This window comes from Neovison vison, chromosome 1 (assembly GCF_020171115.1).
Source record: "Neovison vison isolate M4711 chromosome 1, ASM_NN_V1, whole genome shotgun sequence".
NCBI lineage: Eukaryota > Metazoa > Chordata > Mammalia > Carnivora > Mustelidae > Neogale > Neogale vison.
In genome coordinates, this window is record NC_058091.1 from 34,017,894 (window position 1) to 34,041,868 (window position 23,975).

Sequence of the window (23,975 nt, forward strand, 5' to 3'; positions counted from 1 at the left end):
TAAAATCTTTTTAAAAAAATACCTATTTGGGGCACCTGGGTGGCTCAGTGGGTTAAGCTGCTGCCTTCGGCTCAGGTCATGATCTCAGGGTCCTGGGCTGGAGTCCCACATCGGGCTCTCTGCTCAGCGGGGAGCCTCCTTCCCTTCCTCTCTCTCTGCCTGCCTCTCTGCCTACTTGTGATCTCTCTCTGTCAAACACATAAATAAAATCTTTTTTAAAAAATTAAAAATTAAATAACCTATTTGTATTCTTTTCTTATCACTGCTATTTACATTTTTGTAGCACATTCTTTTAATATGTTGGAGCAGACAGTATTACACCCTTTGAAAAACAAAGAAACCCACCACAAAAACAAAATAATTTTACTAAGATAATGTGACAAGTTAACAATACCAAGAAGATAATAACAACGAATCACCTAACAGTAGCTCAGGTGTGTTTTCCTGATACCACACCGCAGTGAGATCCTGGCTTTTAAAATCTTCTTTTACTGAAATGTACAACTTCACAGATATTTTCCTCAGAAAGTGCCATGAATGTTATTCCCCACAAGAAAATGTAAAGTTTATTTTAAGAGCACTCATTATATTTCATTTATTTAAAGGCTAGGGGGTTAAGTACCTTTTTCTCACAAAAATCACACCTCATAGGGTTTCCGCTGTTGAAAGTTACAGAACTCACTAGCCACACACCATTAGAGGACACCATGATCTCCTACTATTTATAAGGCATTAATTATAACAATAATTAAGTTTTCTACACTAATACATCAAATCCATCTGACTCTTCTGCCATTTTGTTTTGAGATAAAGGAAGCCAATTCCTTCTTATACATGTAGTTTAGTTTAATTGCTCTTCAAATCTGAGAACTAAAATCAGGTCTTATTTCCCAACAGGATCAGGGAGCACCTAGGAGGTCAGGGTGACAGAAATGATGGTGAGCAAAACCACATGTGAAAATTCACAAAAACAAAACAAAACAAAAACCAACAAACAAAAAAACAAACAAAAAACAAAACAAAACAAACAAACAAACAAACAAAAAAACCATCAAGGAAAACTCCTTTAACTAGTTACCATTAAGATTCTTATATTAGTCTCCTATTGTTGCTATGACAAATTACCACAGAGTTAAAAGCTTAAAACAACACAAATCCTTTATCTTACAAATCCTTTATCTCTGATGGGCTAAAATCAAGGTGTCAACAGGCTCTGTTCCTTGTGGAAGCTCCAGGAGATTCTGTCTCCTCATGAAGTCTAGCCTCTATGGGCTATGGCATCACTTGGCTCATAACCCCTGTCTTCGAAGCCAGCAATCATGTCATTTCAATCTCTGCTTCCACTGTCACATCTCCACTGACTCTTCTGAATCTTTCCATCTCTTAGGAGCCCTCATGATTATATGAGGCCCATGTGTATAATCCTGGAGAACTTCCCACCTCAAGGTCCTTCAGTTGCACATCTGCAAAGACCCTGTTCCACAGAAAGGAATGTTCATAAGCTCCCGGGATTAGGAGGCTATTCAGGGCTATTGTTCTGCTGACCATAATGCTCACAGATAATGGCAACCTTAAACAAAAAGTTCTCTGAGGTCCACACAGCTTAGCGTCATGGAAAATTTAGGGGGTTTGGAGGCATGTGGACTTGGGCTAGGATTTGGACTCTGGCACGGAGCAGTTCAGCAATCTTAAATTATTCAGTGTTGAGCAAACTCAATTTCATCATCCGTAAAATTGTCATGATATCTATATCTAAGAGTTATTAAAGGATTAAATGAAAATAAGGAATGGGATGGGATGCCTGAGTGGCTCAGTCAGTTAAGAGTCTGCCTTTGGCTCAGGTCATGATCCCAGGGTTCTGGAGATCCCAGGGCTCTCCTCAGTGTGGAGCCTCCTCCCTCTCCCTCTGCCCATCCTCTGGCAAGTGCTCTCCTTCTCTCTCTGAGAAATAAATAAAATCTTAAAAAAAGAAAATAAGGAATGTGAATACACAGAGTACAAAGGCCAATAAAGAAAGAAGGTGTTAAATGAATGGAAATTTATCTCACCTTCTATGTTTAGACTTTGCAGCTTGAATAACAACTATCATTTCCTTAGTAAGGAATAAATTTATTTTCTGGCCTATCCTTATACTATTAATATTCTTTCCACTAAGAAGTTTCAAGTGATTTAACATTTATATGTTAACTATTAGTTTGTAATAATCCTGATGCCTAATTTTAACTCAAGATAAAAGACTACTCTAGCGGTGCCTAGGTGGCTGTGTTGATTAAGCGACTGATTCAGGACTGAGCGATTTCCACTCAGGTCATGATCTCAGGGTCATGAGATCAAGCCCCATGTCAGGCTCTGAGCTGGTCATGAAGCTTGCTTAAGATTCTGTCTCTGGGGCTCCTGGGTGACTCAGTCAGTTAAGTGGCTGCCTTTGGTTCAGGTCATAATCCTTAGGGTCCTGGGATCTAGCCCTGCATCAGGATCCCTGCTCAGCAGACAACCTGCTTCTCCCTCTCCCTCTGCCTGCCACTCTGCCTTCTTTACTCTCTATCTTTCTGTCAAATAAATAAAAATTTAAAATAAAATAAAATTTAAAATAAAATCTTTAAAAAAAAAAGATCTTCTCTCTCCCTCTCCCTCTACCCTTCTCCATTCTGCTCATGTGAACTGTCTAAAAAAAAAAAAAGACTATAATATACATATGTGTACATATATAACATATTCAGTAAGTTGGAGTTTTAGAACAGTTTATAGAGATTTTAAAGTTTATAACAAAGAAATTCACCATTTTTATAATTTAAGAGTTTTCTTTGCCCCCTTAAAGGGCTATTTTTTCATTCATTATGTAAAAATTTCTTTTTATTATAGCTTTGAAATTTGCTCCAACTACATACATACTTTGTGATATGTAATTAGTAATTGTCATCACTACTAGAAAGCTTGTCGTGTTCCAACCATTAGGATATAATTCACCGTTTTATTTTCTGGGTGATTTATCATCAAGCTTCTTGAAATTGACTTTTGCCTACAATATGAAGTGATGATGATTTGAATGAGGTTCATAAATGTTTCAAACCATATTTGCTGCACCAATTACAAGCAAGGCCCAGGGCTGAGTAGTCAGTAAGGGAGAGGGGTAGGAGAAAGGGACAGAATGATACTCAGGCAAGTCCGGACATACATCAGGCCCGCTCCACCAGCCGTGTGTGCGGGTGCCCTCCCCAGTGGCTTCTGTGGACCCCGTCAGTATCTGCCACCTGCAGCTGCTGCCATTGCTTCTACCACCTTTCATTTATTGGTAATCTCCAATGAGCCAGAAGTATGACCTATGGTGCCCTATAAGTATTTCCCTATATGTTCAATTTTTTTCTTTAAAAACAAAACAAAAAACCCAGGGCCCAATGCTATTCTCTCCCCATAGTCTAGGGAAAAAAACCAGTGGTGTGTTTGACCATCTTGGTTAACTTACTTTGCCTTCCTGGGACAGGAGCTGATAGAAGTCCTCGTAGGCCACAGGCTGGGGACACAGCAGTCGTGTGCGAGGCCCCCTTCTGACTGACGACAGACCCCCTGGCATGACCAGAATTGGTAGCCAATCTCTTTCATGAGGAATGTCAATTACCTCAAAACTCTCATCTCTACAGATGTTTCTACCACGTTAGGATGAATGTCAAGATGACCCTTTCACGCTTTAAAAACCACTCTTAGATACAAAATCGTTATGATGCTTTGGCTAGCTATCTGCATGACATACAGGCCGCCTTCCTTTCCACTGTTCAGCAAGATCTCATTCCCCTTCCAACAAACTGGAAATTCAAAGTGGAAAACAAAGTCTGTTCAAAACAGTAAGCTAGCATATCCAACACCAACAAGACACACACACGAACTCCCTTCTCATAAAGCACAAACCACAGGAACATTTTCCTTGCATTCTTCTTCATCCCTTAAACGATTTTCCAAACACTGGAAATTACTTTCACAATAATCCTGGATTGTACATTATAACAGAAGCAATGGCATGGCCAGGAAATTCTCAAGACAGAACAGTGAAGAGAATTTTGTGCCTGGAGAGCTTGGAGCATGTTCAAAGGATTAGAGATGTATATCTCAAAAGTATAGCCTTGGGAAAAATAATTGCAAAATAAAAGAAACATTGAAACCTAAAATATAGACAAACCTGGCAAAAATTGTCTTTGCTGAGCAGCCTTAAAACAATATTGTTTTTAAACAGAATTTTGGTTTAAAAACCAAACCCTGCTCTTTTCTGCTTAAAAAAGCAAAAACCACCACCAATACTGGCAAACCATCAATTCACCACCCAGTGTAGCTCAGACCCTTGGTTTGCACCTCACATTTATTACCTTATTTAATTTCCACTCCAGCCCCCACGAAGTGACAATTCTCCTACTCTTACAATTGCAGGCGAAAATAAACCCCGGAGATACTGAGCCACTTGCCTGAGGACATACACAGCCAGAAAATACATGAGCAAAGCTGTTAGAAACCAGATTGGTCTCAGTCTAAAACTGTACTGCCTCTATAATTAATTCTAACATTAAAATGTGTTTTTTTCTATTAGCGTGCAAAATACTTTCTTTTTCTTGCTTTTAAGTTGTACGACTTAACGTTTTTTAAACTGTTCTATGTGAAACTTTTAAAAGTGAACTTGTCAGAGGCAACTGGGGATACCACAGAAGGACACGGAGGGAAGAAGTGCACACGAGCCTTGGGAGTTCAAGCAGTTCCTTCAGCCGTAGTGCGCTCTCACAGGGGAGACCCAGGCAGAGCTCATGGAAGGACGTACCTCCCATAGGCCAGTGGAGTGAAGGGAAGGGAACCCAGGAGCCATGGTGGAGAACAACATGATAAAACATGGGCTTTTTTTAAAATGCCATTTTTTTAAAATGCCATTTGCAGAATGTTCCAGTCCCACAGAGACTGAAGACCGGTGTATGACTCCATTATGTAGATAACACCCCAATCCTAGTTAAGAGCATCACTAGTGTGAAGCCTAAATAGCAAAACCATACAAAAACTACAAGACTATCAGAAACACAACTCTGCATACACTTCCTACCCAGACCACAGAAGGCAGTTAACCTGCAATTACCTACCTGCAATAAAGTCAGAGTGTTCATTCCACAAATGCTCGCGGAGCACCAACCCTGTGTGGCACTGAGCTAGACAAAGACGAACAAAGCCAACCAGATCCTACGAAGATGAAAACTACCCCCCCCAGGAAAGGCTCCACCTCATGTGGGGAGACTGTATGTGCACAGACTACCAGATAACACAGGGAAAGCCTATAATGTGTCGTTAACATAAGTAAGTGGCTGCAAAATTAGTCTTCCCACGGTCTTTCCAATCCCAGTAAATCCCAACTTCATCTCTCCGGTGCGGTAGGCACCTGCCTTGGAATCAGCCTCATGCGTCTCTCTCACTCTGTGGCCAGTTCACCGTCAAATCCCCTGGCTCCGCCTTCAGAGTGCAACCAGTAGGTCTCCCCACCTCCAGCCCCACCACCCCAGCACAGGCCCTCACTCTGTCCCTGTCTTCTTTGAATAACCTTCTATTAGAGCTTCCATACTCATCTCTTTACATGAAATGGAGAATTGTCATTTCAACACACAGGTCAGGTTATGTCTTATCTCTGGTCTACACCATCCAAGCATTCCCCCTCTCGCTGAAAATAAAAACAAAACCCTATCCGCAGCCTGCCAGGTGTCACATGAGATCTGGCCTTCCCAGCTCACTAGCCCCTGACCTCCTTAATGCTCACAAACCCCGCGAGTACCTTGCACCTTAGGGCTTTGTCTTTGCTGTTCCCTTTGCCTCAAATGCTCTTTGCCAAGCAGTACATGGCTCGCTCCTTCACTTTTCAGTGGTCCTTTCTAGACCACTCTATTAAAAGGAGGCAACTCCCACCACCACCGTGAGCAGCGCTCCCTACTTCACCGTGTTCTGTCCTCCACAGCCATTAACCCCACTGGATACATTCCATACTTACTTATCTATTTGCTTAGAGTCGGTCTTATCCAACTATAATGCAAGTGTCATAAGGGCAAAGATTTTGTGTTTCATGTTACGGCATCCTCACTACCTACGACAGTGCCTAGTACTTAGTAGACACTCAACACACAACTGCAGAATGAAGGAATAATCTCAAAAAGAAATCAATAAACGAAAATGCAAACAAGGAGTGATATTTGCGCAAGGCTAAGGTATTAGCGCAGAGGCTGGAGAGCCAAAAGGCAGGATGTTACAGGAGAAGAGGAATGCATGAGACACAGTATCAAAGGAAGCCCAGGGCCCATATAAAACTGGACTCCCCAAAAGGGGGGAGTTCAGATTATATGTTCCTGTGTTATTCGGCCTTGAATTATAAATATGTGTGTATGTTTTATCTTTTCTGTAAATTATGAGTTTTTTAAGGACAGAGACAATATCTGTGATTGTTATATTATGTGTCAAACCACTAGGTCATGGTGTGCCCAGATATTTCCGTAAACATCCTTAATGGGTGTGTCTGTGGGGGTGTTTTAGATGAAATTAATATTGGAATCAGTAGACTGGGTAAAGCAGGGGGCCCTTCCCCAATTTGGGGGGGGGGCTCATCTGATCACTTCAAGGCCTATATAGAATAAAGGGTTGAGCAAGAAAGATATTTTCTCTCTCTGTCTGTCTTTTAGCTGCAACATTCGTCTTTCACCTTCCAACTTGAGCTCACACCGGAACTTACCGGAACTTACAGCATCCTCCTGCTACAGCATCAGTACAATATCCTGCAAAGGCAGGTTTTCAACACACTGTGAAGATGAATTACAATGCCTTTTAATGGAAGAGCAAGTCATGTCATCTCCAGAGTGCTGCCTGCCATCTAAAAATATCTACTCTTGTTATTCCTAGAATCACGACTTATTGTATTAAAGCTGTCTATTCACCAAAGGGGTATATTTAATTTTTACAACCTAATTGCTCACTCAATGTTAAAAAAAAAAAAAAAAAAAAAGCACTGGAAGGTCACCTTCCATGAAAACAATAAAACGATTATGAGAAAGCAGTGAGGTACCAAAAATAACTTTTTCTTTCATTTTTAAAATTTTAACCAACAGATTTTATTTTTTTGGCCAGTTTTGGGCTCAGAGCAAAACTGAGTAGAAAGTACAGAGAGTTCCATATTACCCCTCCTTACTCCCCATGTACAGCCCTACCGCAAAACTGATGAACCAACACGGACACATCATTATCAACCAGAGCTCATTGTTTACATCCAGGTTTACTTTCAGTGTTTTACATTTTATCATTTTGACAACTGTATAATGACATGTATGTAGTGGTATAGTATCATACAGAATAGGACTGCTGCTCCCAAAAATGCCCACTCTCTTTTTGTCCCTCCTTCCCTCTAGCTCTTGACAATCATTAATCTTTCTGCTGTCTCCATAGTTCTGCCTTTTCCAGAATGCAAGCCAGAATGCCAAAGTGCCATTCTTAGAAGGAATCATACAATTATATGTCTTTTCAGGCTGGCTTCTTTTTCTTAATAACAGGTATTCAAGGTCTATCCATGTCTTTACATGGCTTGATACCTCATTTCTTTTTACCACTGAATAATATTCCATTGTATGGAAATATCAGAGCTTATATAATCAGAAATGAAAGAGGAGACATCATAAGCGATACAGCAAAATATGAAGGCTCATAAGAGACTACTGTGAACAACTGCATACCAACAAATTGGTAACCTAAAACAAATGGATTAATTCCTAGAAGCACACAACTTACCATTAAAGAATCATGAAGAAATAGAATCTGAGCTGACCAATAAAAAACAAGGAGAGTAAATCAGTAATCTAAAAACTCCCAAAAAAGAAAATCCCAGTGCCAGGTTGTTTCCCTGGTGAATTCTACCAAACATTGAAAGAAGAAGAAGAAATGTTAATCCTTCTTAAACTCTTCCAAAAATGAACTGAAGAGGATGGAATACTCCCAAACTCATTTTATGAGGACAGCATTACCTTGAGACCAAAGGAAGATATGGACACTACAAAGAAGAAAACTATGGGTCTATATCCCTAATCAATATAAATGCAAACATCCTCAACAAAATACTAACCAAATTCAACATCACATTAAAAGGATCATACACCATGATCAAGTGGAATTTATCCCTGAGACATAAGGATGGTTCAATATATGCAAATTAATATCAGATACACCACATTAATGAAATGAAAAACTCATACGATCACCTCAGTAGATGTATAAAAAGCATTTAACAAAATTTACATCCTTCCATGATAAAACTCTCAACATCCTAGAAGAAAACATAGGCAGTAAGTTCCTTGACATTGGTTTTAGTAGTAAGTTTTTGGATGTGGCACCAAAACAAAGTCAATAAAGATAAGTAAATGGGAGTATATCAAATAGAAAAGCTTCACACAGCAAAGGAAACTACCAGCAAAGTGAAAAGGCAAGCTATAGAATGAAAGAAAATATTTTCAAATCATGTATCTAAGAAGGGATTAATATCCACACTATATAAATAACTCTTACAACTCAATAGCAGAAAAACAAACAATCCTTTTTTTAAATGGGCAAATGAATTGAACAGACATCTTTTCCAAAGAAGATACATAGATGGTTAACAGGCACATGAAAAGAAGCTCACATCACTAATCATCAGAGAAATGAAAACCAAAATCACAATGAGATGTCACCTCACATATGTTAGGATGGCTATTATCAAAAAGAGAAGAAATTACAAATATTATGGATAATTGGAGAAAGGGGATGGATAAAGATGGACCAAAGGATGGAGACAGGATATGGAGAAAGGGACCCTTGTACACTATTGGTAGAAATGTAAATTGTGCAGCAACTATGGAAAAGAGTATGGATGTCCCTCAAAAAATTAAAAATAGAATATAATCAATCCCCAAATCCCACTTCGGGGTATATATATCCAAAATAAGTGGAATCAGGGTCTTAAGAGATATCTGCACTCCCATGTTCACTGCAGTATCATCTGCAATAGTCATGACATGGAAACAACCTATGTGTCCTTTAATGGATGAATGGGTAAAAAAGAAATGGATACACACATATACATACACACAAAATATTATCCACCCATGAAAAAGAAGGAAATCCTTCCATTTGCAACATGGATGAAGCTTGATGGCATCATGCTAACTGAAATAAATCAGGCAGAGAAACACAGATACTGTTTTCTTTTTTTCCCCGATTTATTTATTTATTTATTTAATTTTTTCAATTTATTTATTTTCAGAAAAACAGTATTCATTATTTTTTCACCACACCCAGTGCTCCATGCGACCCATGCCCTCTATAATACCCACCACCTGGTACCCCAACCTCCCACCCACCCACAGATACTGTTTGATAATACTTAAAGTGTTATATATAATCTTAAAAAGCCAAAATCATAGAGGCAGCAGAATCCTGGTTGCCAGGGGCTAGAGGATGGTAGAAATGGAATGATGTTGGTTGAGGGATCTAAACTTCCAGGTAAAAGTTGAGTAAGTTCTGGGAATCTAACATATAGCACAGCAACTAAATTAACTACAAATTAACAATACTATGTTGTAGGCATAGAAGTTGCCAAGAAAGTAGTCCCCCGCTCCACAGAGGCTGTCCTCTTTAGGACAGCCATAGCGATTTATATGCTTACAGTATATGCTTACAAAGGACATGGTTACAAAGGTAACTATGTTAAGTAATGAATGTGTTAACTAACCTTATTGTGGTAACCATTTTACAACACATACATGTATCAAATTATCACCATTGTATACTTTAAACTTATACAATGTTATATGAAATGATATCTCCATAAAGAGAAATAAAAATCAAAAATTAAAATTAAAATGGAACTGTGTGTTTCTGCATTGTTATTTTCCACATCAGTGCTCCTCAAAGTAGGCAGGCTGTCCTCAAACTGCTTCTTATATATCCGACACAGGGTAAGAAATCCCTGCCAGAATACAAATGAACTCATTATTTGCTTCCTTGAGAAAGATTTCCTGTGGAAAATGCCAGCTGAACTAACACAATGTCTCATGATGTAGCTGATTTACATTCCATGGCTCATCAGCATGGACATTTAACAAGCGTTTCTCAGACTGGCACTGGTCCACAGACCACAAGTAGCACTAATCAATATTTTTATGTATTACCCACTAGATTTTGGTTTTCTTTCCCACAATCTACTGAAACCAGCTTCTTAAAGAACAGTACATTCCTCTGCATCCTCCTTGGTCTTCTACAGAATATATCAATTCTTGAAATTCTTTCCTTTTCTGGCTTGGTTAAAATGTACATGCTGATTATCTTTATATATCCTTGACTCTTCCTTTTTTGTCCCTTTGGCCATATGTTCATTCTCTTTCTGCCACTTGAGTAAAGGCATCCTTTAGGTTCTGACTACAGATATAAATATATTTTTCTGTATTTTTCTATATTTTCTCTGCTCTTTTCCCTCCTGATATTCAATCTCCCATATCAACAAGTTCTCAACCTTCACCTCTTAAGCAGAAAAACTGCAGTGGCGATGTTTGTTGTATCCCTTACAATATCCAGCACAAACATTTTTGCATATAGTAGATGCTCAGTAAATGCCTACGGAATTGAGAAAGTAGTGAATTACGTGCAGCATTTGCCACTATTATCAAGCATAGAGTTAATTTGTTCTTACCGTATTAAAGAAGCACATTGATTTGTTAAGTAGCAATACTTACTATATTGAAAATATTAAATACAATTAAATATTAAACACTAGATGAAATCAAAGAAAATTAAAATAGAAATTGTTAAAATATTTAAAATAAAAAATATTAGAGGCAAATAACTTTACAGTTGCGTAGAGAAAAATTAGTTTATTATTAGAAAAGGAATATAGCAGAAATAAAATGATCCTAATACTGTTAAAAGTTCATCATTTCAAAATTCAGTGAAAATAGATAACTAAACCTAAAAATTATCTTCTTAATGGTTTTTCTCTCAAAATTTAAAAAGGGGGCTGCCTAGTGGGTCAGTTGGTTAAGCTCAGGTCATGATCCCAGGGTCCTGGGACTGAGTCTTACATCAGGCTCCCTGCCCAGTGGGGAGCCTATTTCTCCCTCTCCCTCTCCTGTTCTGCCTGCTTGTGCTCTCTCTCTCTCTGTGTCAAATAAATAAATAAAATCTTTTTTAAAAATTTAAAAAAGGAAACACACATTTTAAAAATATCGTACATCTGAATCACTTTCCCATATTATTCTTAATCTGCACATTAGTCTCCTTCAAATTCCTTCAGTTTCCCACCCTCCCTTATAAGGTATTTTCACAGCTGATAAAACCTCATTCTTTTTTTTTTTTTTTAAGATTTTATTTATTTATTTGACAGACAGAGATCACAGGTAGGCAGAGAGGCAGAGAGAGAGAGAAGGGGAAGCAGGCTTCCTGTGGAGCAGAGAGCCCAATGCGGGACTGGATCCCAGGACCCTGGGATCATGACCCAAGCCGAAGGCAGAGGCCTTAATCCACTGAGCCACCCAGGCACCCCAAAACCTCATTCTTTAGCCATACTTTTTAATTCCTAACAGATACTGTTCTACTTTTTAATAATTTTTATAAACAGATTTTATAAAATGAAATAGTAAAACAAGGATTCATTTGATGGAAAACAATGGTCGGTTTACCATAGGATGCATGACTCAAATGCATCACCATAAAAATGATGTTCTGGGGCTTCTGTGATTCACATATGAAATACATGTTAGGGAAAGGAAAGAACACAGCAGTGTGCAAATATGCAAGAATTAGAAATGCTGCTGCTTCAGCATAAACACCCAATAACCACAAACTCAGTAATGCTTGTTCAACCTCAAAGAAATTAATCACAGGCTAGGCCAGTGTAAAATGGACTATGGGAAATATCAAACATCATGGGATTTAATTTTAGTGACATTCATGCACCAGTTGAATACCTGTGGAGTAACACTTTCTTCTTTCGGACAGTCGAAGCGATATATTTGCTTACAGTAACTATCATGAAGATAAATTAAAAATAATTACTATATATATAGAAGGATTTGGAGGTTATTTTTCTAGTATTTTTGTTCATTTCTTTCCTGAAAGGATGGGTGGTTATAAGGAACCCCAGCTAAAATTTTATTTTCCAGGGCTGTAGCAATTGGACTGTGACAATATCCTTGGAAACCAAGGGAGTGAATGGAAATTACAGCATGGTGCCCAGCCCCTGAGGTCCTTTAACTATTAAGAGGTCACACAGCCCCTGAGGGTTTACAAAGGACATTTATTTTTCTTCTTAATTTTATTTTCTTAAGCCCAAAGATCATGTCCTGGAAGCCTCCTGGGGGCTTCCAGAAGCAACGGGAGCTGAGAAGCAGCCCAGGGATAAAGGCAGGAGGCTGCAGGCTTGGTGGCTGGCAGCAACAACTGTCAATGTTATGTTGCTGTTTATCCTGAATGTTTGATAAACACAATATGTCTTATATAGGATTTCTGAGAAACAGAAATGTTAATGAAGCTCCCATAAAACCACCGAACAGGAAACCGGTGGAGCCCAACAGTGATCTCATTTCTATGTTTGAAGGTCAGCAGTGCGATGACCTTCAAGTCCTTAGAGGGCACCTCCTTAGGAAAGAAGACAAACACAGATAACACAGGTCCTGGGTGTTCTTAGGGAAAGATTGCGAGGAAGGGATCGGTGACGCTCCGCCCACAAGACCCGGCAAGACTCCGCACCAATCAGACCGCTACAGGGGAGAATGACTGTTGAGGAGGTTCTGTGGGGCTCCAGGCACGGCAGGAGGGGCTGGGACGCTATGATCAGAAAAGCAAAAACACGGTCCTGGCTCTGCCCTCCAGGAGGAACTTCAAGTGCTCACACTCAGCGTTGCACGCGTACACAGCTTCCTTCAAAATGCCTTGGGGCTGCTCTTTTCCCAACACCCTCCATGCCTCGGGGCTATGGCGGTTGTGGGCCCCTTGCTCCCGCGGAGATCTCTGATCCTCCAGCCGGGGCCTCCCTCCCTCCAGGAGCCTCCCTCGCTCACCCCGCACCGCATCTGTCCGTGGATTCTGCCTCCTGCCTCGCATCCCTTCTTACCTCCTGCAAACCACTCCTCACACACAGATCTCCTCTCTCCCTCGTCTTCTCCTTCATCCCCTCGTGCTCTTTGCGTCCATTATTTCAACTGAGCCTCCCTTTCTTTGTTTTTCAAATGCAGATGATAATGGTAATAATACCCATCTTACAGGCTTCTTTAGAAGCTAAAGTGAGCGGATACACAGAATAACTTCCTGTACCACAGTGAATACTGAAGTAGTATTAGTTATGATTATTATTCTCATCGACTGAGAATACCAGAGAGAGGAAAAGGGATAAAAACAAGGCTGAAGCCCCAAAACATCATCCCAAACCTCTAATACCAAGTACATACACTGTGGTTATTTGCTCATTTGTTTCAATTCACTCTGTCTAGAAAACAGTAGGGAGGTAACCGATGCTTACTGAATTTCAAAAACATTTACATCTAACTACATATCATATACTCATTTAATAGCCTTCTATGCCATTTTAATCAAATAAGGACTGGAGAGTTTGATTATAAAAATACATGGAATACAGATTTTTTTTTTTTTTTTTTTAACCATGGCTTTATCCTCTGGTCTCAAAACTAAAAAATTACATAGGCAGAGTGTGCTCAGGCTTTAATGGAAAATGATGTTCAAATATTTAACTTTCCAAAATGTCATATTTGAATCACTTTACCATCACATATGCGAAGCTATGTTAGACAGTCAAGACATCTGCTTCCTTGGCCAGAAAGTGTAGGCGTTCATGGAGCTTGAAGCTAGAGATAGCAAATGCTAGAACAACAGCCTCCAGAAGCGGCAGGGTGGCCCACAGCCCAGGGCTGCCCACACTGGGGCCCCACAACGTCTGCGTCCCCAGTAAGAAGGGCTGCCAGAGGTAGGAGAGTAAGGGGCTGCCTCCCCCAACCTCTCACAGTCCAGATCACAAGGCCCTAAGTTTTCCTTGGGCCTCATTCAACTTCATTCAATAACACTTTGGTGGACTTGACAAGTCTTCACCCAACCACGGGCCCTCTCCAAGAGGTTCTTAGTGAACCAACACATGACACAAAATCTTAGCTCCTTTTAAAGGAATTTCCCAGCTTTGAGATCTAATCGACATCCATGCTGTGTACGTTTAAAGTAAACAACGTGATGATTTAGTATATATATATACTGCAAAATGATTACCACAGTTAGGTTAGTTAACATATTCATCACCTCACGACTACCTTTTCCTGCATGTATGCACGCACACGCATGTGTGTGGTTAGGATTTGAAAGATCTACTCTTTAAGCAACTTCCAAGTCCATGATACAATATTGTTAACTATAGCCACCATGCTGTAACTAAGTCCCCAGAGCATATACACCTCATAACTGCAAGTGTACACCCTTTGCCAACGGATCCCCATTTCACCCACTCCCCTGCCCCTGGCAACTACCACTCTACCCTCTGTTTCTATCAACTGAAGTCATACAATATTTGTCTTTCTCTCTCTTGTTTCACCTAGCATAATGCTCTCATGGTTCATCCATGTTTTTACAAATAACGGGATTTCCTTCCTCCTCATTACACACACACACACACACACACACACACTACATTTTCTTTATTCATCTGTGGACAGACGCTTATGTTGTTTCCATATCTTGCCTATTATGAATAATGCTGCAAAGAACATGAGATATATCCCTTCAAGATCCTGATTTTATTTCCTTTCAATATATAATTAGATGTAGGGTCATTGGATCATATGGTAATTCTATATTTTTAGTTTTTTGAGGAAGCTCTATATCGATTTCTATGGTAGCCACACCAATTTACATTCCTGCCAGCAGTGTGGGAGGGTTCCCTTTTCTCCACATCTTCACCAACACCTGTTATTTCTTGTCTAGGTAATAGGCATCATAACAGGTATGAGGAGATATATCATTGTGGTTTGACTTGCATTTCCCTGATGATTAGTGATGTTGAGCTTATAGCTGTTCATGCTCATGTACCTGGGGGCCATTTGCATATCTTCTTTGGAAAAATGTCTATTCAGATTCTTTGCCCACTTCTTAATCACAGTATTTATTTTGGGTTTGTTTGGTTGTTTTTTGTTTTTGTTTTGTTTTGTTTTGTTATTGAGTCACATGAGTTCCTTATATATTTCAGCTATTAATGCCTTCACAGATAGCTATGTAAATATTTACTCCTGTTCCATAGGCTGTCATTTCATTCTGTTGGTCTTTAATTCCTTGAGAAAGACCAGCTACAGTTTTAAGGTTCCTGAAAAGGGGGGACTCTGAATATGAATTTAGGGAGGTGGCAGAGGGTGGGCAGGATAAGGCTACAGGAAAAACTTGACACTTGCTAGTTTTGATAAACCTTAGAAGATGGACAGAGTAAACTAAGGTGAATAGGGGGGTATCATGGAAAGAATGGCTTTTAGCAAAGATGAGAAATAGAAAGACCCTCAGGTGCAATGGAGTATGTCTGGAGAACAGCATGGCTGTGACCTCAAATGAACAGATGGGGGAACAAAGATGAAGATGGACAATAAGGACATAGCATGAAGGCACACCACGCCGGGAGTCTGGCAAATGTGCAAGTGAGGAGCTCTGGAAGACCTGAGCAGGGAAGTGAAAGCTAACCACAGAGTCATTTGCACAGTGGTTTGCAAAGGAACAATGGTAGAGGAGAAAAGTTAGATGGCCACTGGAAAGTTGTAAGTAAGAAGGAAGGAGGTGTCAGATTCAGAAAATGAAAAGATGGGGAAGGATAGGGCCAAAAAGTGATTCGGACCCATCAAAAGGTGAGCAAGTCTGCAACCAGGTGAACCCAAAAAGATAAACTGTTACCTCGTCCCCCAAGTAGCTAGGCAGAGCATGACCAAGACTCTTGGGTTAGTGCAAGGAGTGAAACAGCTATATTCGTTGAAAATCTACTGTGCGTCAGAGACAGTACTCAGGGCATTATGTGCTTTATCTCATTTAAGTCTCTACATCAAGCCATTCCAAGAGTTGTGCTTTATGATCACCAACTGACAGTGAAAAAATACAGATTCACAGAAGGAAGATGACTCACCTAGGCTTAGAGAAGAGGGAGTAAAGAGGATTAATAACCAAGAGATACTAAGTAGAATAGGATCTATTTGCTGGACACTGGGCAACAATGGCCAACAGAAGACTGTCCCTGCTGCTATATTCAAACACAGACCTGACTCAGAAGCTCTTCCCTTTCTTCCTTCTGCCCCTGCTTCCACTCACAAAGGAAGTCCCTGGTCTGAATTGGTTAATAGCATTTGACTATTGTCACGTTATGCCTACACTGAGGATACTAAGCCTAATTTTTATTTTTTAAAAATCATTACTTGGCTGAAAAGTGTTTTCACTTTTTCTTTTAAAAGTTTGATAATCACAGGAAACTACATTACTTTGTGCTCATTGGCTCATTATTTATATTTTAACCAAGGAAGTCTGGCAATAACTCTCAGATTGATGTAAAGAAGCATTTACGTCAAAACTCGGGCTGTCTCACTCTTGCAGTACTTCCTTTCCTGAATCAAAGCAATTTTGATTCAGAATAAGCCACCAGATGTCAAAGTACAAAGTACCAAAGTCTAATTTATAGGAAGGTACTTCATTAATTAGAACAGATTACACTAGAAAGAAAAATCCATCAATAATTTGCATATTTTTTATATCCAGGATACTAAGAATTGAAATAAACATGGAATTCTATGACAATTAGAAAACATTGCCTCATCCACTTAATAAATATTTATTAAGCACTAAGCCTGAAGCAACATTATAAGCACTGTGAGAGATACAGAAATTACTAAAGCAGGATGCTGTTTCCAGGTGTTTCAGTGTGGTAGAGCATAAGACACAAGGGAAACAAACATTAATTCTAGTTTAGGGCATGTGGTTGTTGGAAGACAATTCTCCATAGGTCTCTTGTATTTTTGCACACATTGTGAGTGAGGCACTGACTGTCCTTTGCTCTAAACTCTCTTTTCAAGGATATTTCTATAGCAAACAGCTCTGGAACACAGAGTGATGTTTCTTCTAGGTATAAAGGGCAGTTCTGCTCACAATCCTGGAAGATACGATGTCTCTTTGCAGAGCAAAGGTAGGCATGCTCACAGTCTGGTATAATAATGTGTCCTTCCAGAACAACAACAACAACAAAAACAGACATGTTTCCTAACCATTATACAAGCTTTGGGTTTCTTGAACTCAGTGATCCTCTCTGGTAAGGCAGCCCATTTTGTGTGCAGTAATGGAAACGCCCTCTTCATGTCACCTGTGGGAACAGAGGCTCAGGGAATAGGTGCAAATAAGCTGAGAGTCATAGACTCCTGTTACTGTGAGTCATAACCTGCCCTCTGTCTCTGACTTTGGAGTCTCATGTCTTCTACCAGCATCTAAGAAACTGTGTTAGGCTAACTTGCTGGCTTGATTAAGCCAGTTAATCTCAGTCTTGACAGTCCTTGAAAGCAGGAGGCTGCAAAAATGGCAACAAATTCATTCCCTTTCTGCATCTCTGCCCTTTGGTATACCTCTTACACTGAGTCTAGGCTCGGCTATGTAATTTCCTTGGCCAAAGGGACATCAGAAAACATGACATAAATAGAAGACAGAAAAGTACCTATACATTGAGGGATGCCTGGGTGGCTCAGTCGTTAAGCAACTGCCTTCAGCTCAGGGCATGGTCCCAGGGTCCTGGGATCAAGACCTTCATCGAGCTCCCTGCTCAGCAGGAAGCCTGCTTCTCCCTCTCTCACTCCCTCTGTTTGTGTTCCCTCTCTCGCTGGTCTCTCTCTGTCTAATAAGTAAATAAAATCTTTAAAAAAAAAAGAGAGAGAGAGAGAGAGAGAGAGAGAAAAGTACCTATACATTGAGGCTTACTCTCTTGCTGGCTGTTTTTAGAATTTAGTTGTCAAGTGAAAAAGCACAGCCTAGCCTATTTGTGAGAAATATGTGCCCAGTGTCCCCTACCACCTCAGCCAAGAGCCTCACAATCACCAGGCATGTGAACAAGGCCGATTCAGGTCATCCAACCTCCAGCCAACAGTACAGTTAACTGCTGATGTGAGAATGAATCCAGCACTGATCAGTAGAGCTGACTGATGGAGGAACTATTCAGCATCTAGGTTTTGAAGTGGTTTGTTATGTGACAAGATTTAACAAACGGGGCAGAGGACAAGGCAAAAGCTTAGTACAATATCTGTATTATAAACGCCACAGGGCTCGGCACACATCTGGTTAAATACTGTAACTCCAGCACTCAACGCTGTGCCTCGAAAAGAGCTGGAGGTACCAACTGCTCCAGCTTTGTTTTGGTTTCTCCGTCCAAACACTCACTATAAAAGCCACTTAGTTTTCATCTCACAGGCAGGCTATGAGCTTACAGGAACAGTGTGTGAACCTAGCAGGGCACATGGTGAAAGGGAAAAAGCATAATTCGGTGCTCCAGGAAACATGTTCCTGTGTGCGATAAGCAATTCTTTCACCTAAGATCTGACAATCACTTCACCTAATCATCTTGGGTGGATCATTTAAACATATTGAACTTCAGGGGGTGTGTGGGTGGTTCAGCTGTTTAAGCATCTGCCTTTCGCCGTCATGATCCCAGGTTCCTGGGATCGATCCCTGAGTCTGGGCCCCCTGCTCCGTGGGGAGTCTGCTTCTCCCTCTCCCTCTGCCTGCAGCTCTCCTGGCTTGTGCACGCTCTCTCTCTCTCCCTTGGTCAAGTAAATGCATAAAATCTTTAAAAACAAAAACATATTGTACTTCAGTTTCCTTATCTGCATCATGGGATAATAATAATAATAATAATAACGCTATCTTCAAGAGCTTTGTGCCACAGGTGTTATAAAGGAGGCGCTCTCAGAGTATCGGGGCGTTGTGGTGAAAGAGACAAAAGCTGGGAGTAGCATCAGACACTGTGAAAGGCCAACAAGTGACAGGCTCTTACTCACATGCTTTCTCTCTCACATACACACAGGCACAAAATCAAACCATTTCCCGAAGTTAAATTAAAAAGCTAACCGGCAGAGGCTAAGTAACAGCAGGACTACATTATGGTCTATAGGAAAACAAAACTTAGTATATTATATTATTCTATAAAGTGCCTGTGTTATATAGAACACCACAGAGTACGTTGTTTGAAAGTCCCCTGAATTATATATAACCTTTCTGGAAGATGAATGCCTGACAAAGTGTGAGTGTAGAAAATGAAACATTGTATCAATGCACCTTAAAGGTCACTTTTCAGGTATTCTGCTTCATTTCTGCAGTTGAAGATTAAATCCCTACTCTTTATTTATAGACATTTTAACTTCCCTCTTGATCCTCTACAGTATTAGGTTTCATCATATTTAAAACACTTTAAAAAAAGACTTTCTTTTATGATTTGGCATCTTTGAAAATTCTGTTTAACTGATGGTGGGCAACTGAGTGTAGTTGATAATATCTCTTAGGCATCAAAACCAAGATTATTATTGGAATTATACAAATCAAACTTACAAATTACTCATGGGCCTAAGTTGGTTTTCTGGAGCATTTTAAGACCTTGGTAAGAGAAATTTTTTTAAAAATCACGATTAATTTTTATTCTCATTTATATGAGCTTTGTATAAAAAGTTCTTTTTCTACCACTTAAATCATAGTAAGTACTAAATAAATGACATTTAGCTAGCTATAAACATCCTATTTTATTCTCTGAAATAGCCATAAACATGTAGAGACATGAATGGAGCTAAAGACTACAATGCTAAGTGAAATAAGTCAGTCAGAGAAAGACAAATACCATATGATTTCACTCATATGGGGAACATAAGAAATAAGCAAATGATCAGGGGGAGGGGGAGAAAAAGAGACAAAACAAGAAACAAACTCTTAACTATTGAGAACAAACCTACTGGTCACCAGAGGGGAGGTGGGTGAGAGATGGGTGAAACGGGTGGTGGGGATTAAGGAGGGCACCTGTGATGGGTACCAGGTGTTGTATGAAAATGATGAATTCCTAGACTGTATGCCTGAAAATAATATAACACTGTATGCTAACTGTACTGGAATTAAAATGAAATAAAATAAAATAAAGCAACAAACATATCACTATTATCTCATTAGCCACTGAAAATCAAGCTCTGAAGTTCTACTGAACAAGACCACATGCCTTCAGCAACACACTTATGAACCATAAAAGACCATTAGGCCAATTGTATCTCTCTCTCTGGAGCAAATCGTTGGAAAGCACTAAGACAAGAACATGCACAGAAAATAAAAAGTCAGAAACACCACATGTATTTATGAGCATTTTAAATTTTAACAAACTGTTTTACAGATGGTCCCTCTGGTCCTAAATCCAGAAACATCCCCTCCCCCAGTTCACACCCCCATCATGGGGCACTACTCTGCCACACTGCTTTACTGTGGGATGGTATCCAACAGCCCTCGGCTCAGATGCGAAGTCTGCTCTCCACTAGAGGGGACATCCAGGGGGCCAGCCTCCGGGAGGATCGCACCAGAACCCCAATCTCGTTCTGCCCCAGAAGGGTCCCCAACATTCACAGGTGTGGGGACGGCTATCAAACTGACTGGTGGCTGCATGCCACTTCGGGAAACTTTGTCATCCTTCTTGTGTCGGCACCTTAACAGAAACAAACAAACTACCCCAGCTTACCCGGAAATAGTCGCTGCATGCTGCTAGGACCGCCTTGTGGGCATGGAATTTCTGTTCCTCGGCAATGAGGGTGATGTCGCAGAGGATGCCGTCACTTCTCTGCTGATTCAGCGCCGCCAGGACACTATCATTGTGAGATTCCGAGTGGCAGAGCCTCTGGCCCGTCAGCATTTCTTGAATACTAGGGAAGAGAGCAATCACGTCAACACGCTTCCTCTCGCCAGCCCCTGCCGCCCCCCTGCGACCTCACACCTCCAGCACCAGTGTGGGTGGGGATGCGGATCCAGCTCACCACAGGAAAGGGACCTTTTTGTCCCACTTCCTTCTCTCTACTTTTCTCTGGCCTTCCTTTTCTCTAATTCTCTTTTTTCCTCACCTCCTCACGTGCCTTTCTCTTCCCTACTAGTGCCTGTCTTTCTGAATCTGTGTTTTGGTGTGTGTCCATCTCTGTCTGTGTATTGGCTCGTGTCTGTGGGCCTCTGTCTCCTCAAAACATATATGTCTCTGAGGGCAGAGCTTTCTCTGGATGTGTATCTGGATGTGTGTACCTATGTGACTCTCTCTTTTCTATGACTCCCCCCATCAGCTCTCTAATTCCTTCCCTAGCTTTGTACCACCTGTGTGGTGTTCGTGCAAGCTCAGAACATCATCACCACCATGCACTGATCTAGCACAGAATCCACATGACCTATAAGACTCACTAGACATAAAGGAAGTTGTGTCCCCACAGAGGACAATACTATATTAATATATAATGTAATAACATAAATACACAAAACAATACTGACTAAATGTTGCTTATAAAAGAAAGGGCTGCCACTGACCATTCTGTGTAAAAGGTAATTATTGAAACAATGACAGATGATTACTAAACTTGGGAAATTAGGTACCACAGGAGAACATCAAGAGAAATGTCATGGTAAATGAAAAAAAAAAATCTAAGGCTGAAAGTAAAATATATCTATATTATAGCCTTCAATCTCTGCATGTGGTCATTTTACTATATTTAGGGAAGACTATACAATTTTATTTTCTGTTCTATTTTTTGAAATTGCTAAATTTACTCATTGTGGAAATTTAGCCCTTCACTCCTTAGCCCATTTTAAAATAGTCATCCTATGTCCTTTTAGAATTCCTAAGTGAAACTCCGGATCTTGCCAAAATAATGTGGAAGTGATGCCATAAACACATAACGCACACTGAATGTGTAGATAGCAATGAACAACTCCAGCCTAGATCTATGAATAGTCTCCATAGCTCTCTAAAATCTCAGAACTGGCATCATACCAGGAAGGGTGAGCTGCACCGGTCACACGTTACTCACAGAATGAGAACAAGGGCCATCAAGCCCTGCTTCTGGCCTCTGGACTCTTCTCAGAGCTGAGGGAAGTACCACAGGGATGACTGAGCATCGTGTCTCTTATCCTGACAACTCTAGAACCCAGTTCTTCCCTCTCAGTGTGAAAGAGCCACTCACGGGAGCCAGGGAGTCCCCACAGGCCTAGTGTGCTTGGTTAGTTTATTGAACAAAGCTCTGCCCAGCCACTGGTGCCAGTTGGCTGGTGAACTACCCTTTAACCCAGACCACCACCTTCTGGTGAACCAAACGCTTCCCGTGAAACCCAGAGTACAGGCCCATAAGCTTTACTGGACATCTCTGACTGGGAGCCTCAGAAATGTCAGAATTACTGAAGGAAGTAAAAAAAAAAAAAAAAAAACTTGACAGGAGGTGATGATATAGGAAGTTCTCGTGGGAAGGTGGGAGGATTATTTTCAGTTGAAATGCAGCAGTGAGTTTTGAAATGGTTACTGTCATCGAATATTCATCTAGCGGCTCCAGCTATCGGCAGACATTTAAAATCAGTAACTAAAAAGCACATTCAGAAGCACAAGTAACTTTTTAATACAAATTTCTATGCAAAGCCTGGAATGCAGCTGAATTAGCCTCCCTCAATTAAAGAAATAAGGAAATAGAATAGTAACAGAAATATCATATCTAAAGGAAAAGGAAATATCATATCTAAAGCTAAAGGACAGCTTTAGGAGAGTTTTTTGAAAAATCTTTCTTAAAAGGATGACATTTTTCTATATTTCACAAACAACTTCCCATGTTCCATGAAGTATTCTTAGTGATTTATAATTATTAATTCACTTAATCATCCTAACAACACTGTGAGGCAGGCACTATTCTTATCTCTGTTCTACAGATAAGAAAACCAAAGGTCCAAGATCAGGCATTTTGAGAACCTGTCGCCAAGAACACAATAATGTAATTCCCCTTCCCGCTTTAAAAAAAAAAAGAAAGAAAGAAAGACAAAGAAAAAAAAAAACACACAGTGATAAACTGTGAAGAAGATCTCAAAAACCTCTGACTGCCGGGGGCAGGGAGGAAATCACAAAGTCCATATTAACTTTGTATTTATAGTATGCACGGTTATCCCAAAATCAAAGCTGCCTTTTAAAAAGAATATACGATAATAACATGAGATAGTGATAAGTAAGATCTGAAATGAGGCTTCAAAATTATGTATCTTTGCACTGGAACTAAGATAAGTTTGAATATAGACAACCAGATTCCAATTATTACTCATTTCTTTGAAATACTTATTGCAAATTTATTTGAAACACTTATTACTTTTCTCTCTTTTAATATCACCTTAAAAGTAAAATAAATGTATTTTAAAATTTCATTTTTAGTGGAACAATAGAATCTGTTAAAATAATTGCCTTAAATTGTTTCCTTACTCATTTTCCAAATATAGTGCCACAATTCGTGTCCTTATTATCAAGATTGAATCAGTATCTGCATTTCAGTTATCTATTGACAAGGAATAAATCTCACCAGGGAAAGAGCAGCTGTAAACTGAAATTTGGCAAGGAATAAAGGGCTCAGCTCTGAAACAATGGTGATGCTGCACAATTTCACAGGATCATTCTGCTGGGCTTGAAATAGTCAAGCTTCAAGAAAACAACATGCTAAATATTTAAGGCAACACTTGGCACAAGATCCCAAATATTTTGGAACCAATATGTTAGGAGTCTTTAAAAGCAGAAACAAATACTCCAACATTTGGCAAGAAATAAAGGTCGATTAATCAACAAGTCTTTATTGTATTCTGGAAGTAACTTCCCACTCAACTCTCAGATATAAATCTGCAAAAGACTTCAACCCTCTAAATGTTAAAGCATGTGTGACCAC

At 39.9% G+C, this 23,975-nt stretch overlaps 1 protein-coding gene across 6 annotated transcripts in view; it reads right to left on the minus strand.

Annotated features, from left to right (window-relative positions):
• KLHL32 (kelch like family member 32) overlaps positions 1 to 23,975 on the minus strand; it is a 196,829-nt gene that overhangs the window by 165,616 nt on the left and 7,238 nt on the right. For all 6 annotated transcript variants that reach the window (XR_006384202.1, XM_044245302.1, XM_044245321.1 and 3 more), the window contains exon 2: positions 20,777 to 20,957. Coding sequence is in view for 5 of the 6 variants with exons in the window: in XM_044245302.1 (XP_044101237.1) it covers positions 20,777 to 20,957 (181 nt within the window). In the remaining variant the exon portion in view is untranslated. The remainder of the gene's footprint in view (positions 1 to 20,776; positions 20,958 to 23,975) is intronic.